The sequence below is a fragment of the Cuculus canorus genome, chromosome 12 (genome assembly GCF_017976375.1).
Source record: "Cuculus canorus isolate bCucCan1 chromosome 12, bCucCan1.pri, whole genome shotgun sequence".
NCBI lineage: Eukaryota > Metazoa > Chordata > Aves > Cuculiformes > Cuculidae > Cuculus > Cuculus canorus.
Window position 1 is genome coordinate 7,529,247 of NC_071412.1, and position 17,391 is coordinate 7,546,637.

The window sequence follows — 17,391 nt, forward strand, 5'->3', positions numbered from 1 at the left end:
ACTTCTAAAAGCTCTTATAAAGGGCTTGCAAGAATAAAATCAGCCTAACACACGGTGCGTAAACACTCAGCTCCGTACTAGTTTAGCATTTAATGCATTAACAAAAAAAAACCTGCTTGCAGAGAGCACTCAGGCAGGCACTTAATTTTAAATCTGTGCTTAAAGTCGACAGTACTTAAGCATTTGCTCAAATGCCATCCTAAATGAAGACGTGCAAAAAGATGATACTTGTAAGTACTTCTTTATTTGTTTCCTGTCTGGGAAATGAAGAAGTGTGTGTTATGTATTAGAAATTTCAGCTTTTAATTCCAATTTTCACCAAGTGATGCAAAAAGAACATGCAGTTATATCTTAAGAAAAGAACGCTCAAGACACAAACTTAAACTAACATAAGAGCTTTGGATTTTATTTTTTTTTAAAGTATTTTCAAAGGAACTTGTTTATATTTTAGCTCTTTCCTAATTACTGAAATTCATTACGGATACATTTCCCAGAATTCCTCACTGGAAGGAAAATTTTATGAAGAAATGTTCCACTTTGCCATTTTATTTTCAAGGAAGTCTCGAATAACTGAATCTATAGAACCACACATTGAGAATGTGCTTTTATATATTTTTATATATAGAAACACCTGTCTGTTATTTTGCATGTCACGTATAACTGAAGGCACAACATATAAAAATGCTTTTGTGCATCAATTGAAAGAGCTCGCTCTTTTCTCCAGTCCTTTCCCTATTGCCTATTTTCACAATCGTTTTACAAAGAAAGAGGAGCAGATTGGGAAAAGAAGTAAACAAAGCTGAACAGAGAGGAAAGTAGGAATCTGAATCCTCTGAGAAGACTGACAAAATCTCTCCCAGAGCGGTAAGCAAAACATGGCACACATTTGAATATGGGATTTATTATCCTGTCTTTCTTAAGCTGCCTAGAAGCAAAATGCGTGTTTAGAAATTCCTTGTGGAGTTTAATTTCTATTTTGCTTTATTTTATTTTTATTTTTTACTACCACAGAGTCTCCAAAGAGGGAAATGCGGATGAGAAAATCCATTTAAATCTGATTGAACTCGGAAGCACACAACAGCTGCTGGGAAGGGCTGGCCCTACTGCCGACACCTTCCCAGCTGGACTGGCAAATCCCATCGTCTAAGGGGCATGGACTGCATCTGGAATACATACTTTGAAACCAGGAGCCTCCAAAGTAGGGACTAAAGACTGCCAAGGCGCAGTAACCAAATGGACCAGCCTGGAGAGCATTCAGGGAGGACTGTTCATGGAGGGTGGAAATGCTGGCAGATTGTGTCATAACTTGATGTAATAGTACAGCAGTAGGAAAAAAACTTTAGTTAAACATCAGGAATTAACAAAGGAAACGAACAAAACACACGCCAAACCCCAAGACAGCAAGTTAACTATTCAGTAATATACAATATCCAATTAAAAGACATTTTAATTTATTGTCGTATCCTGCCTCCCCAAGTTATTCTTGGTTTTAAATTGACAAAATACATGCACAGGGATTTTATTTCTCCCCACTGAGATTATTAGCAATTATAACTTTAAGAACACATTGGTTTAAATAAAATTATCGTTTGCAGATGTTTTCTAATTCTGGGAACTGACAGCCTCTGAGTGGCTGTTCCTTCACTTTCAGAGTCTTGTTTTTTCTAAAGCAGGAGAATGAAACTTCAGTATCACAGTCCGAAAGCGATGACAGGAAAAGCATTAAGGTAAACACAATCACTGTTACCACAATCTCAAAAAATGACTGGAAAGTCATGCAAACTCTTAAACTTCAGAGGAGCTCAATTTGTATTGCCAGCTGGTAGGCAACAACGTGCACACTGAATAACCCAAAAACGCCTTGGAAAATGCCAGACCACCATCTTATGTGCATTTGGAAACTGCCTTAGAAAACTGTTGACGCCTGTGTCTCAGCCCTCACCAGGCACTACGGAGCAAGCTCCCCACTGTTCCCTTTAATAAGGTGTCCACACTGATGCCCTCAAAGGCACCCTGCTGAAGTACTGACAGCTGTAACTGCAAAACAAATTTTTGCACCTTCTTAGCTCGGTTGAATGTTCTTCAGATCTGAGCGTGCCCCATTATCCTTCAGACTTATTTCCCTTCATGAGTTGTTGATGCTTCTTAGCTTTTTTTTTTCCCCAATTACATCATCACAGCAACACATATCTACTTACTTAGGCAGTATTTTCAACAGAGATATCCAAATCATTTCGGCTTGTAAGTCTAGCCTAAGTGCCAAGACCTAAATGTAAGAGTGAAGTGTATACAAGTAAAGTTCATTCATGCAAAGAAAGCCCTTGAACCTTAGGTCAGTTTTGTTTCCACTACTAGATCAAAGGGGAACAGTTCCCCACTATTAGACAAAAGCCACTGCGTTCAGCATCTGGACTACAGTACCTGAAAGTCTTTCCCGAATGTCCTGGCTGAAATGGGCTTCCCTGTGAGTAAAGCTGCTGGTTTCCTGCTGTGGATGCCGATGCCATCATTTTTTTATCTGCTACAGAAAGAAAAACAAATCACAGAAAGAGAAAAGTTTAGGGGATGAGAAAACAAAGGCAAAACTATTCAATAAATATCATGATGTACATATGCAGCAAGGACTTTTCTTCCCTCCTTAAAGCTTTATGAAGAAGCCCTGTGGAATACATTAAGAATGACACAAAAGGTCTATATGACAATTCGGTATGAAACTAGAAGCACAGCTGGTTTGTGTCTACTTCAGACCCTCCTACCAGGATGTATCTCATTAATGCTATTGTTCGCATGGAACATAATGCTGGTATGTGCTCTCCAGTCACGTTGCCCAGAGCTTCTCTGTGCCCACTGGAAGCTGCTTCTGACCACGCAGGCAGGAGTAGGAATGGAGACAGAGAGTGACCCTGGCTGAGGCAGGGAGCGATGGGCACACGAGTCCCAGCTACAGACTGGGAAGTGGAACAAAGATTTTCTAGAAGAAAGATGGGAGAGTCTGTCCCATCAGTGGCCAGAGTGGAACAGAAGAATGTCACAGAAAACAAGCCTGGTCTGACGCACATGCACCTCTGTGGCGTACCTGGGGATGGCCTTAGGCAAGGGTATGGTTCTGGCTCCAGAAGACACCCTCCAGGGCTGCTGCTGTTACTGCAGCCTCTTTGCATTGAGGTAGCAGCTAGAGGCTTCACATCTCTTGGTTAAACATCCCAAAGAATGGTGTCAAAGAACTCCTTTCCTAACCAGCTGGCAGCCCATTTCCCTCCAGGGCAGCCAGAGAGGAGTACCCGACTCTCCCAGGGAGCCTGGTGGCACGCCTGCAGATCCTGGGGTGACCGCCAACAAACCTGGGTGATCCTGCAGCCCCTACTTGCATTTCAATGTTACAGGTGGCTGGAGGCACTGTGCTTCTGAGTGTCTGCAAGACTGGGGCACTGGAGCTGTGGCAAGGCAAAGCACTGGTCTCTTACAGCTTTTGCTGTCCTATACGTGCCTTGAGGGAGCCACGAAACAGGATGCAAGCATCCCAGTGGGGTGTAAGACAGACTAGTGTGGTGAAGAACACACATGTGGAGATGCCATTAACTTTTATAGTCTACTCTTAATGTGGCAACTGGAGATCAATCTCTAATTGAATGAAATGAGATCGGGTGAACGGTGTCCTTAATTTAATTTTCTGGCACTGCATTACTCCAAAGCCCAGAGAAACATCACTACTACTACTTTCCTAATAAAATAATTTAAAGGTCTGCTCCACCACCATTTACTCACTTTCCTCATCCTCCCTCACTACCTTCAAGTGCTGAACACCCCCCAGCTCACTGATGTCTTTGCCATCATCTGTTACTATGCACCCTCTGACAAGCCTAGAAATCAAGTACGCCTCTTCATTTTCCCCTTTGCTCTTTTCAGATTCCCACTCATTTCACAGGATTCTCTCCTGGACACAATCCCACTCAACTTATAAGTATTTTTTCGTTTTCCCTAGCTTTAAAAGACCTTGTGAGTGTGGCTCACCAAAGGCTTCCAGCACACACCAGCTCCTCTCCGTTACTTAAGTTCTTCTTATGTTATGTTCTTAACAAGAATCTAAGCTAGCTTTCTCAAAGAAATGTCACCTCAAATTACCTGACAGGAGCCTTGGAGAAGGAGCACACATGCCACTGGTGCAAGCTCTCACTACTTTTCCTCTGTAATGCAGAAATTTGTAGAAATTCCTCACTGGCTACATATTGTCATAGCACAGACATCGAGTCTGGGCTGCAAACCTACAGTGCCATATAAAAAAATCCAAGGAGAATTGGGAAAAAGATCTAGAGAAGGTAACGTATGTAGTAGGAAGAACTGAGAATGGTTTGGGATGTCCCTGAAAAGGAGAACAGATGATTTTCTCTTTCTTTCAGTGATGTCACTCTTGCAAGAGATGTCCTATTTTTCCACCCTTTACTGGGATACCAAACTCTCAGGGTCGGAAGAGACTGAGCCAAAATCCCGCGGGTGCTTTAGATATTTGACAACAACTCACCAGCAAAATTGAGAGTGCCCTAAATGAACTGGAATTCCTCAAGTGAAGCAGAGTTGCCATGGCACCCACCAGCGTCTGTGCCACAGGATGAAGCCAAGACAAGGGGAATAGCTAAACTAACAGCAAGCAGTTCAATCAGCTTTAAAACCTCTTTCCTGATTGCTTGTTAGCCTCCAGATCTGGCCCACGTCTCTCCCAGCTGTATTCCCACCCAGATCTTTATGCACTTTATGCATACTTCTCTGCTCTTACCTTTTGGTATAGCATTGAACGCCTGTTTTGTTTTGGTGTTTAACTTGCACACTTAAACCTGTTTCTCTCTAAACCCCACCACCGTACTGGTCAGTGATATGTCCCTCTCCCAGCAGGACCCGTGATTCTGCCTGCAGAATGAAAACCCTCTCTAAGCAGCACACCGTGCCATGCTTCAAGGCACTTGCATGAATCTGTGGAGACAGGCTTTCTTTCCCCACTGTTTTTTTCATTTACGCGTGCCCACTACATGCAATTATGGCAACGTTCTCCCTACGTGAAACCTGTACTTTTAAAGAACGTAGCAAAGAATGATATTGGGTATCAACATAATGCAAATGTCTTGTAGGCTGCACGCAGGTTTGTCAATATTGGTTTTGGACAGCGTATCTCATCTCTGACTGTGAACCATCTCTTTTTACCATTCAGAGAAGACCTTGATCACTGCTCCCATGAGAAATTCAGACAGAGTGAATGTCCCAAAAAAAGCATAGTCTGTAAACTGATAAGAATGAAAAGAGAAATGGCATTTCCAAGAACATAACCTCACAGCTACCTCACAGCTTGCTAGACCCTTAACCTTAACCCCTCCTCACAAACAGTTGAGAGCTGCCTGAAAAAGAGCCAATAAGGCAGCCAAAAAGCAAGATGTTCTTGCTTGGAAAAGCACGTTCTGGTGTTTAGGGCTGGAGTCTTGCTACCTTCTAATGGGCCTCTTTTATGGCCTCAGCTGTTGACTTCGCTGTTAGAGTAGACGGACAAGGATGAAGAGGAATAACAGAGAAGTCTCAGTGACAGGAGGACAGCATATTAAGTCCATTTTGCAGTTACAGTGCCTTCTCCATCTGAACAGGCCAAGCCAGACATAAGAAACCAATGCAGTGAGGTCATCTCCCAACACCCCTGGAGTCAAACCCTGTGGGTCGTTTCCTTCGTGCACTGCATGACACTTGCACAGTGATTTATTTAAAACAAATGTAAAAACTTCTCTTTTTTGTCCGTGAGGACAGTTAAGAACAATAAACAATTAACGAGTTCTTCCACGAGCAGTGGAATTAACGAGCCTGGTTTCATACAGATATATTTCAGATGATCCACCCCCTTCAGCTGCCAGTCTTCTCAATGATTTCTGTTTGTTAGGGCAACAGGCAGCATAGGCTTGGGCCAGTCGGAGCCGGATATATCTGTTTGACTGACCAGTTGCCAGTTATGTCTTGGTACAGGGCTGGGAAAACCTCCAGTGAGGGCACTCAGTAAGGACTCTGCCCTCACAGTAATTTTCAAGAAATATAGAAGAACATACTGTTTCTGAGACTCCCATCACTCTTGTAAGAACTTGCCAGCAAGTTCAAAAGGTGTGGGAAAAAGAGCAAGGATTCACCACCAGTGACTGGAGATGCCTCAACTGACCGCAAAACAAGTATATTACGACACTTCAAGGCAGCATAGGTCTCCGAAAGAATCAATGCAAAAGCTGGTGTTTTGATAAAAAAAACCTGCAGGCCTGTCTTAAGACTACATGGTAACTTTCTTAATCCATGTCTATTTAGAGAGGTGAACTCGCATCTGCTGTTTAAGAAAGAAAATACATACTTAGAAACAGCAAGTTCTGTTCAGGATGTTTAGTATCTATGAATACTGCTTAGTTGCCTGTATGAAGTGACAAGAGAATCAAAACTAGGTAGGTCTGGTGACACAAAAGCTGTTGTTGTCTGCTTGAATTTACCACTCATCATCTTTTGGGGAAATAGCAGCTAAAGACAAAACCTAAGAAATGTCCTGAAGACTGACTTTGCTTGGAAATTTCTCAGCCACATTGTAGTCTCTCTTCATCCTCTCAAAGCTATGCTCCACATCATGTAACCAAGCTTAACACAGTATTCAAAATTAAACATCAGAGACTTTCACTTACAAGCAGTTATTCCAGCAAACATCTCAGCAAATCTAGGATCTCTCTCCTGGGAGAAGATAGCATCAGGCTTTTCCACAGACTTTCCACCCTCATGAACGTTAGCTGATATACTTGGAACAGGCACCTGTTGAGATACACAAGGGAAGGTAATTTCCTCCATTGTATTTGATGAAAAGGAATTCAGGGACAGACACAACGTATTTTTAATTTTGCTGAAATCTGCCATTGCTTTACGTTTTAAAAGATCAGAGGCACAAAAATAAAAACTTGAGAAATTTCACCTGAGATAAGTCATAGGATGACAGCCCATCTCTCTGATGTACTTCAAGTTCTGCTTGCTGCTGCTGAAGCTGTCTGCAAAGGAGACAAAATGACTTTGTAACACAAACCAATTGAGAAACAAAAATGAAGAGCCACGGTCTCCTATTTTATACTTTGAGTGAAACATTTCTCAGATGATTTGGTAAATCCTTTCCTTTGAGATTCACCTGGTTTTAAAGCATTCTCATCGACAAAGCCCCCACCACAGGAATGCAACAGGGCACACGAAGCGTTTTGCTGTAATAGCACAGAAACGCAGGTGGGTGAGTAAGGGAGGATGGAATACCACCTGCTTATAAAGGATTTAAGAGTTCACAACTAAGACACCAAGAATGTCTTCCTTGTGTTAATGATGAATATATTGGACCCCTTCACTGATCCTACTGAAGTCAACAGGAAGCTTGCAGTAACATTAACGTAGAACGATGCCAGTCAATAAGAAAAAGTGATCAAAGCTCTGTCTGAAGCACGTCAGACCAAACGGAACAACCTGTTGAGCTAGAAAGAACTGCAAATGAATTCTTCTTTGTAATAAAACCTATTTAATGTGCTTTGGTTCTACTGTCTCCTCAGGATCCAAGATGAGATTCTATTCCTTTTCAGAAAGCTTTTAAGGCAGTAAATGTCCAGAACTAATTTATTTCTGCTACTATGTAAAATCAAGACATTATGTTAAATAATTTTGTGTTGACAAATACTACAGAAAATATGAATCTCCTTTTCATGCTGGTCAGACCTGAGCAAAAAATATCCATTGCTTAAATGAGATAAAAATCATTGGAAGTAATAGCCTTAATCCAATTATATGAATTTAGGAAAAATTAAATGTGCTGCAGCAATAGAAAAGAAACTGCCAGAGCTAATAAACATGAGGGGCCATTTGCCAGAATGAGGAAAGAACTTTAGTGTTGAAAACTCTGCAGATCCCTGAGAAGCACTTGATTTGTGTTCAGTGTCAGGTGCTGTTATTTAACTATGACAATTAGCCAATATCGACAGATAAAAGCATTGGAAGTCATGAAAATTAACCAAGAGGTGACCCATAGGGACAGCATGCAAGTGGTGGCAAGTCAGGCATATTCACATTCTACATGTGCAAATATTACGTAGTTATAATATACAGCTCTTTTATGTTTGTAATATATCTAGAACAGTGATCTTCTGAATCAATTTCTTCACTTGCTTTTTTTTTTTTATTCTGAAAGGACAGAAATTCAAAGCTCCTATTTAAAAAAAAATAGAAGACAGTTATATTAATTATTGCTATTGGAAATGTTGAAGATACTGTAACAAGAAAATTCTACATAAAAAGCCACCATGCAGTGCTATTTATCAGAAACAAACCCCAATCCTTTGAAATGAAAGGCAAAATGCTATTGATATGTTAAGACCAGAAGTTTACCGTTAAAATGCAAACTTCTGCTTTCTTGTTTGGACTTAGATCATCTCCCACTTTGTCTGCAGACACAAACGCGGCTTTATCCCGGCGCTGAGCTGGGATGGCAGTGTGAGAGCCACACAATCACGCCAGCACAGCAGCAGCTCTGCTCAGCTCTAGGCTGAACAGCTCGGCCAGAGCATTGCCTTCACTTCACAACTTCATGTTGAAAGCAGCTTGCGGTTACAACTGGAGATTTCCCTGTGAAAAGCAAAGGCTCTGCCATGGCCCTTATCTGAAGAAGCTGCCCTGGAGAAGGCAGAGCCTTGCTCTGGTATGGGCCAACATCATAAGAGGCACTGAATCAGCCTCTTGAGTTCGACGGCGGGAGCTTGCGGGCACTGCGTCTCAAGAAAGGCTGCCTGGGTAATGACAAAAAGCCTCAGCGGCCACGAAATCATCTAAAGGTTTTGCACCTTCCACGAGCAGTTGCCTTCTGTCACGTGATCACAATTAGCAAGATTATTTCTGGCCTGAGGATGTGTGGGTAGCTCCGTTCAGTTATGCTAAAACTCAGAGATCAGTGTAAGAATGAGTTGCACTGACAAGAAAGTAAGCTTGATACTTGCAGATGACAATTGGCAGTAGTTACAGCTTCTATATGCCTCTGGCCTCTTTCTGAAGGGAAAAAAGGTCACCTAAGGAAGAGGTATTAAACACCACATGCGTCTTCCCCAGAGAGACACTATAATGTGATGGGCGGTCATTGATGAGATTTTGCAAAATAGCAAGATCATGGATTTGAAACTCTGGAAAACACTGGATACATTTTTGGTCACAGGCTTGAATTTTAGATTTTTATCCAAATAATATTTTAAATATATATTATATATATATATAAAAAAATATATATATAAAAATAGTAGACCGATCCAGATGTCAAGGGGACTGAGAGACAAAGTTGCAGACAAAAGACAAATAAAGCACAAACTTGATGGGAATGCGAGGGACCACTCAAACAAGCTACTGAACTCAGTAACAAATTTTTCCATCCCTTGATCCTTTTCCAGAAGGCATTTCGCTCAGACACTAGTCACTAGGCTCCATGGCAAACTGGACAAAAATCTGACCTGCATCAAAGAGAAGATCAGAGTAGATGGCCAAAAGCCTTCTGCTAGCATTACGGAGTAAGGACACATGATATACAGAATCACTTTTGTCCTAGAAGTAACATACAAATAAAGGTCAGTCCTCCAAGTTGTTAGAGAGCCACAGATCTTCCACATTATTTTAGCCAACAGAAAATTCCTAGGAATTACCTCTGGAATGCAAAGAAATCCTTTGTTCACAAGCATAAAATGCATACTTTTCCAACAGAACTATGGGAGGTAATTTAATCATGGCAAATCTATGGGGAGGTTTTCCTAAATACCACTCTGTGGACAATAAACACCCATTAAATCCTGTTGTTAACGTGAAAGCTAATTATATTGTTTCATTTGTTTTTATTACCAACAACTTGGTGCGTGTGTCAATAAACAGCACATTAGGTCTCTTCTGTTCCGTATAAAGTATGTTTTCTTGATTCAGCCATATGCATACAAATGAGCCAAACAAAACAACATAGTTAGTGGTTACTTGTTTTGTAGGCACTTCTCTAACTTAGTGCTCCTTTGCCCTTCTTTATCTTTCATCTCTAATACTTGTTAAGCTGCAGTACAATATAAATATATTGTATTAGCAGCACTGAAATCTGGGAACAACCCCCCCAAATCCATTTCCTATAAAACCCAAGTACTTAAGTGCATCTTTCCTGAACTCTGTGCAGGAAATATACCACGCTTAATTAAGATTGAAATGCAAAAGCCAGGTTAGCATCTTCTGCTGTTGTTTTTGCTGCTACTGTATAAACGGTTCAAATGATGCTTGAAACCTGAAAGAAGCTGTGCGGCAAGGCATGGACCAGCCAACCAGGGAGAGCCGAGCGCTGCTGTTGTGGTTGTTTCAGACCTTACCGTCTAACCATACTGAACAGTCCACACGTGCATGTCCCTTCAGTCATGGAACTGCAAGATCGGCTTGGAAAGATGATACAGGACAAGGGTTTATTATCACCTTGGGCAAATCTCAAATTGCACTTCGAACTCAAAACCCAAACTATCCTTGGTTTCAATTTCAGCTTCAAAGAATAAATGAAATAAAATTCCTGGCTCTACAGGATATTCAACATAGCAAGTTAAGGTATTGTCTGGATCAACAGAGGATTCTGCCTGTGCTGAGGAACTCTTGGCCCACCCACAATTTCTGTATGAAACTGGGAAAGCCCTCGGTTTGAGCAAGGAATGGTTCAACAGTTCTGAAGGTTTTGATAATTCAAATTTACTTCAGTAAATGGCTTTGGAAAAAACTTGCCTTTTGAAAAGGGAAAATTCTGTGAAAATCCCTTTGACACTGGAGAAAATTTCAGCCAAATTAATCTCCCCCTATCAACGCTGAAGTCACCTGTTCCTTTTCCAGGCAACAGAGTAACCAGAGAAAGGATTTGAACTTTAAAATTAACATTCTCTATGGTGAGAGAGAAACAATACCACTGTATCTCTACTAAGCTATTTTTATGTAATACAGGCACATGTGCTTCCTGTCTCCGGTTTGGACAAAAAAGGGAGTAATAAAAGCCTTGGGGCTGCCGTTGTAAAATCCTCTTTCAGAAACTCTCAAAATCTCCCTCTTTTAGCCTACAGCTTCAATTCACCCTTGTGAAAGGGTCTAACACCAGGTAGCCTACAGATGGCATGGAGATCATGAGAAAATAAGTCTTTAGCACCACTACCACAGACTGGAATTTTATCTGAACAGTTGATCTTTTTAATATTTTGGTCCATGAGAATCCGAAACAGAAAGCATCTCTCGCACAAGCACAGGGTGATTCATCTAGCACTGACCTGTGCCAACTCACTCCGAGGCAAAAATCTTGAGATTCAGGACAACTGTGGGATTCATAAATAAATGCAGGACTGTGAGGCTTAAAAAACTGAAACACCATAATTTCCATAAAGGTCAGAAAAACATCTTTCTTACAGATACATGTATATAAAGACTTTTATATTGCTTTATCTGTCACCGTGACAGATTATTTTATCCAAATGCTGCTCTATGTGTATGCTAAATAAACGCTGATCACAACTATTACTTCTTTTTGGAAATCAAACAGTTTCAACTATACAGGAAGATGTGGTCAAAGAGGGGACTCTTCCTTTCGGCCAAATGCAGCACAAATGCTAAATGTTAAATGCTTCATTTCTCCAGGAAGTTTCTCTTGGATGACTACCCTCAAGCGAAACTGAGAGAAGTTTTGTTTTCTTTTTTCATAAGGAACTAAGTGAACATTTGAACCTAATCTTTCATTATCCTTCTGCACCAAAAGCAAGTTTGGAAAGTTAAAGATACTCCTTTGGAGCTTCAGTCATTAAATACTGCCTCCTGCCCCCCCTTCCAAAAAACTCAAACCCCAAACCAAACAAACCAAGCCACCACCACCACTAAATAATCAATTTATCCCTCCACAACTGGAACCACCACTGCCCTCTACAGTCTTTTCGGATAACGCTGTTCACTTGTGAAGTCGAGAGCTATTTCGTTAACATACACAAACAGACACATGTACCGTGGCATGAAACCATCCCAAGTTAAGAACTGATTTAAACGTAGGTCTTTTGGCTACATTGCTCTTTTCAATTTCATGCTGAATTTTTAACTGCCTCAAACCGGTATGTTAGGGAGCTGGCAAGGTTATCACAGCGACAGACAAATGGAAATTTGTCTCTGTGCAGAGCTGCCTACAACTACACAGTGGAAGGCATTCCTGCCTGGTCTCCATGTGAAGCACTTTGCTGGACTCGGAGCATCCAATACTTCCACCGATACGTAAAGATGATCGTGTACACCGGGGTCAGTGCTGAACAATCGGCCCCAGCAGGAGCTTAATGAGGAGGCGGAAATCAACAGTTACCATGACGTACAACTCCCCGAGGCATATAGGAAATCAGAAGTCAAAACATGACCCCAGATGTGATAAAAAAATAAAGAAATCCATTAACAGGCAGGAACAGCAGTACATTACAGTAAGACCTCTTCGGAAATCTGTCTGAGAAGTGGGAGAGAACATGGGGAGAAACAGAAAACCATTTGAATAACGCATTCTTTCCACTATTCAAAAGCAGACGTATAATGGGCTGTAACTTGCCATAAGACTAGAACATTTTCAACATGACAGGAAAGAGGGAACATCCTCTGTCAAAGTAGCAGCAGGCAACTTCCATATTAGGTCAACATTTCTGGGTTGCTATTCAAACCTAGCAAGAGAAATGTAACAAGAGCCAGAAGCTGGCACAGCCCTATTCATCACAGTAAGTGCTGTGATGCCAAACTGAACAGTATAGTGGAGGCTTTGAAAAAAACCCTCCCAGAGTCAACATAACATAAGTCTGCAGACCCACTTTTTCATCTCTGGACTCTTGGGAACAAAGCACAGTTAAGCCATCCTGGGATAGATAGCAGAATTTGCTTTTTATTTTGCAGGCCTGTTTTTGCATATAAGAATTATTTGTAAAAGAAATATGGCAGAGCAGAAAAGTGGAAATATCTATTTTGATGCACAGTGTGGACAGGGAGATAGTAAGCTGTCTGATTTCAAGACACGTTTGCTTGTTTTCAATGAGCTTAACTATTCAGTTCTTTAAGCCCAGCTTTTAGGGTATGCAGACAAAAATGAGTGAAGTCACTGCAACACTGGGTTTCAAATGCGCCAAAGCATAGCCCTTCTAGCCCGGTTACGTGTCATGTCCAAAGAAGCAAGTCAAGGAACACCCAGAGAGACTTACTAGCTTTCTAAGTTCAAACACCAAAGCTCCAGGGGTTTAGTTTTGCAAACGGAGCTCTCAGCATGCATCTCCACTAGCAGACTGCTTGTTCAGCATTTCAACTATAGAGTCTAACAGGTCTTAAAATCAATAAATTCCTTTGAGCCAAAAACTTGGCAAGAAAAAAATATCTTTGTTTAGACCAGAAGTAGATTTTGCTTTAGAAATAGATTAATTTTATATTGCAAAGATGAAATATTTGTAAATAAAGCCCTACACTATAAAGCAATGGATTCCTTAAGATTCGCTTCTGCAGTTACTGGCTCAGAACTCAGGAGGCTTCAAAAGCTTCTCTTCTCAGTTACACAGAGATGAACCTCTGCTCTACTCCCACGGTGACCTCACCCTGAGAGATTCAATGACAGATTTTTGGAAAGTATTAATTCAAAGACAGGATGATTCAATTCCCCTCTTAAGACAAGGGGTTGGATCTGTCGCCATACTTGGGGATATTCCACCAAACCTTAACAGAGTACCAGGAACCCTTCCCACTCAAGTCTACCAGAAAATCATTTTGTCAGCTTTCAGAGGCCACGAGTATACACAGCCCATGATGACAGAGCCCAGAACTATGGGATGGTATGCTGACAATGAGCATGGACACGCAATTTCTCTTGGGCTTAGGAATCAGGCTAACCTTCCTCCAACATCAGGATAGCTCGTCTGCTGCTGGAAGCTCTGTGCTAGCTTAGGGCAGCCTGGACTGAGATCAATGGGCTCGTCTAATGATATAACAGATAAGTGACGTTTCTCTCCTAGCGCAGCCAAGCCCTGGAAGCACAGCAGGATAACGACACAGAAACAACTATGCTGTGAGATCTCATGATGCAGAAAAACCCTGTTACATATTGTATTGCTACAGAGAAAGAAATGTAGCTAGAAACAGGCCACAAATAAATGAGAATGTGCTTTACAGCAAAAAGCAACGCTCAAATTCTTTCAAAACCACGCATACGAGCATCTGAAAAGGCACATACTTTACATTAGTGTTGGTGCAGATGATGTATTCAATTTCATCAGAATAAGGATTCTGAAATGTGAAACTGCTGGTTCTGATCAGCATCCACTCCCGGTTTTTGGTACGAAAACGATACATCACAGACAGGACTTGACCTTTCAGTTTCACAACCTGCAAAATCATTTGGAAAGGTTAACAGAAGGAGAAGGAGACTGCTACCTGCTGTGCAAATCAATACTAAATATCAGTAACTGGTGTATTTTAAACCTGAATTGCAGAAAACTATGGACACAGCAAGTAGATTCTTAATTTGAAGAGAATAAGCAAAATCTGATTCGTGTTTGCAGCTATTTCCTTCAGAATTAAACCCTCATACTCTGTTGTATAAAATACCATTTTCCAGCCTACACATAAGAACAATACAGATTCAGGACAACCAACAGGTTGTGCCGTTATCCCAACAGGGAAGCTTTAGGAAGGTTTTAACATGGAATGCTTATTGAGAGACTGACAGAAACCAAACTGAGGATCTTTTAAATGTTTATATTTAACTAAACATTGCAGCTGAAACAAAAGCCTACAAGAACAAAATATTTTGAGGCTGACTGTCTGATTTTCTGCTTGGATCCCTAGCTATGCAATTCATATATGTGATAAATCACACTTCAGCATCAAAATTTAGGATAACATTTAAACACAGTGGTTTTTTTTTAAGAAATTGTATGCAGTCAGGTTTTTTTTTCTTCCCCAAACACATGAGAAGACTCCCTACAATGGCAAAGTGCTACCAAGAAACACTTGCTTCTGGCTTCCAAAAGAAGAAACAGTGAGCCAGATTTTGAATGGAGAGAACACCAATAAGCCACTGTCCATTTTAATAATATAAACAAAAACGGAGAGCAAATTCTTTGCTTGGACAGCCTAATTGCTTATAACTAAGAAACAGATGTCTGGCAACACTCATTCTGGTTTGGGTAGCTGAAGTTCTGTTGAAGTTGATAGCTGGGCATCAAGTGAGAATTAAGAAGCAGCTATAGAAATATACTCAAAACAATACTTGCACTTTGGCACGGTAACTGCATTTTTAGTGTTCTCTAACAACCTTGGTTTAAGTCAGAAGAAAATTTATATGGTTTCAATTAATTCAGCGGGCACTTACCTAGGCTATCTGTCCATTTTTTATTGCTTTTCCACCAAGCTATCTCAGGGGTGCCTCAGGGAAGGAACTGGCAGATCTACTACAAATAAACGCCGCATCTTGTTGTGGATACTTAATCCTTATCCATTGGAATATAATTTTCATTAGCTATCTGCAGCTTGAATTTTCTAAAGGTAGAAACCCCAGTATTTACCTCCCTGCCTTAATCGACAGGCAATTGCATTAAGAAAAATGCTCCAACCCTTTTTCCAAAAGTCTGCATTTCAAATTGATCAGCTGGATACAGGATTACATGGAAAGAATGCAGTAGAAGAAACAAAAAGATTTAGCAATGCCCAGGAAAGTTCCAAATAAACTGAGATAAATGCCTTTTTATTTTATTTCTTTTTTTTTTTAGAATGCCTTTGTAGTTCAAGTTCAGTGAGTGACATTCTTCTATCAGCAACTTTCTACAACCACACCCAGGGTAAAAAAACCCACAGAGCTTATGTATAAAGTGTCCAATCTGAGTAGCATCCTACTGGATATCAAATAGCTGTATTCTGGATGCTTTGATACTAAACCCTATTTGTTGATCTTGGCTTTGAGACTATCGTATTCTGGCCTGATTTTCCCACCCTGATGAATGAATTTATCTTCCCAAGGAAGTAAAAGCTTTGAGATTGGATATTGGCAACTGACCAAAACCTGCAAAACTCTCCCTCCCTCCTCCTGTTATGCACCAATGTGGTTCTGACACCGTCAGCAAATTAGAAATGTCAAGTTTTCAGAGGGTTTTAGAAGAAAAAGAGTTCATTGGAAATCACAGTTACCTTTTTAATGAAGATATTTCTAAAGCCAAACTAACAATAATAAAACAAACTGCCGTGATCTATTGTCCTGAAGTCTGAATTAAGCAAACATTAGTTCTGTAATAATATATAAAGCATAGAGATGGCTGGTGGGAAAACCCTGAACTTAAAACAGTGCACACAAACAAGACAGCACAAAAAATTTCAAAGCTAATGCTTAACCTTTACTTTCTTCCATTCTTTGGAAATGAAAACCACCTGGTGCATAGCTCAACTGTTTACTTCAGTCTGTTACTGCATGATTGAAATAACAGCCCCAATCACACTGCTACTGTACTGAACAAAAATATATTGAAAAAGGAATTGCCTACTAAAGAAATGGCAAAATTCTTTCATAGATCAGACACAGGTTGAGTGAACAGCAACTTTCACTTCCAATCTGCATTTTAATCCTGCCGTCTTTTTGTATGACCTTAAGCAAATCATGTAGGTCCCTGATGCAGCAAATCACTTATAAACATGCCTAACAATGAGCAGCGACACCGAAGTCCTCAGCAACAGAGCCCAGGGATAGACCGGCAGCCTCCCACGGCCTGACCTCGCTCTCAGTGAACACAGCGAGGACCAAGTCATTAACTTGAACGTTAGTTAGTCAGCTCTTCTGAGCCCCACACGGATGTTTGACATGTTCAATCTGTCAACATCTCTTGGAGAAATCAGCAGAATCAATCACTTGGGCATTAGTGAAAAATAGCACATGTGTTCTCACTGCTCTTCTTGAGCCACCGATGGGATCGGGCACAATTTCAGGGAGCTGAACCAGCTGAAAGCTAGTCCCATGCAAAAGCAATTAGCCCCTTAGCTAGCCTACCTGGCAAGCACATCTGCGCTAATTAGTAGCAGGATGGTAGGAAGGATAGAGAGGAGGTCAGGGAGGAAAGAAGTGGGGGAGTAGGACCTGACTCCTGGTGTCAGCTATCCATCAGGCAGGTTCTGCTGCAGCATCACACCCCCAAACAAGATGAGGCAGAGAAAGTGAGGCCCAGGTGTGGTGAGCTATTTCAAGCATCTAACTTTTTCAGGCTTCTGAATCAGTATCTTGAATTTAAGTCTTTAGCTGCTGTTTGAACTCGGTCCACTCAAGGAACACTGAAGAGGATGCAGAGTACTCCCACAGTTTTT

General features: G+C 41.0%; 1 protein-coding gene across 4 annotated transcripts in view; it reads right to left on the minus strand.

The window, feature by feature from the left end:
* ARNT2 (aryl hydrocarbon receptor nuclear translocator 2) overlaps positions 1-17,391 on the minus strand; it is a 107,104-nt gene that overhangs the window by 11,837 nt on the left and 77,876 nt on the right. For all 4 annotated transcript variants that reach the window (XM_054077550.1, XM_054077548.1, XM_054077549.1 and 1 more), the window contains 4 exons: positions 14,279-14,430; positions 6,965-7,037; positions 6,684-6,807; positions 2,422-2,521 (listed from right to left, as the gene is read on the minus strand). In XM_054077550.1, coding sequence (XP_053933525.1) covers positions 2,422-2,521; positions 6,684-6,807; positions 6,965-7,037; positions 14,279-14,430 — 449 coding nt within the window. The remainder of the gene's footprint in view (positions 1-2,421; positions 2,522-6,683; positions 6,808-6,964; positions 7,038-14,278; positions 14,431-17,391) is intronic.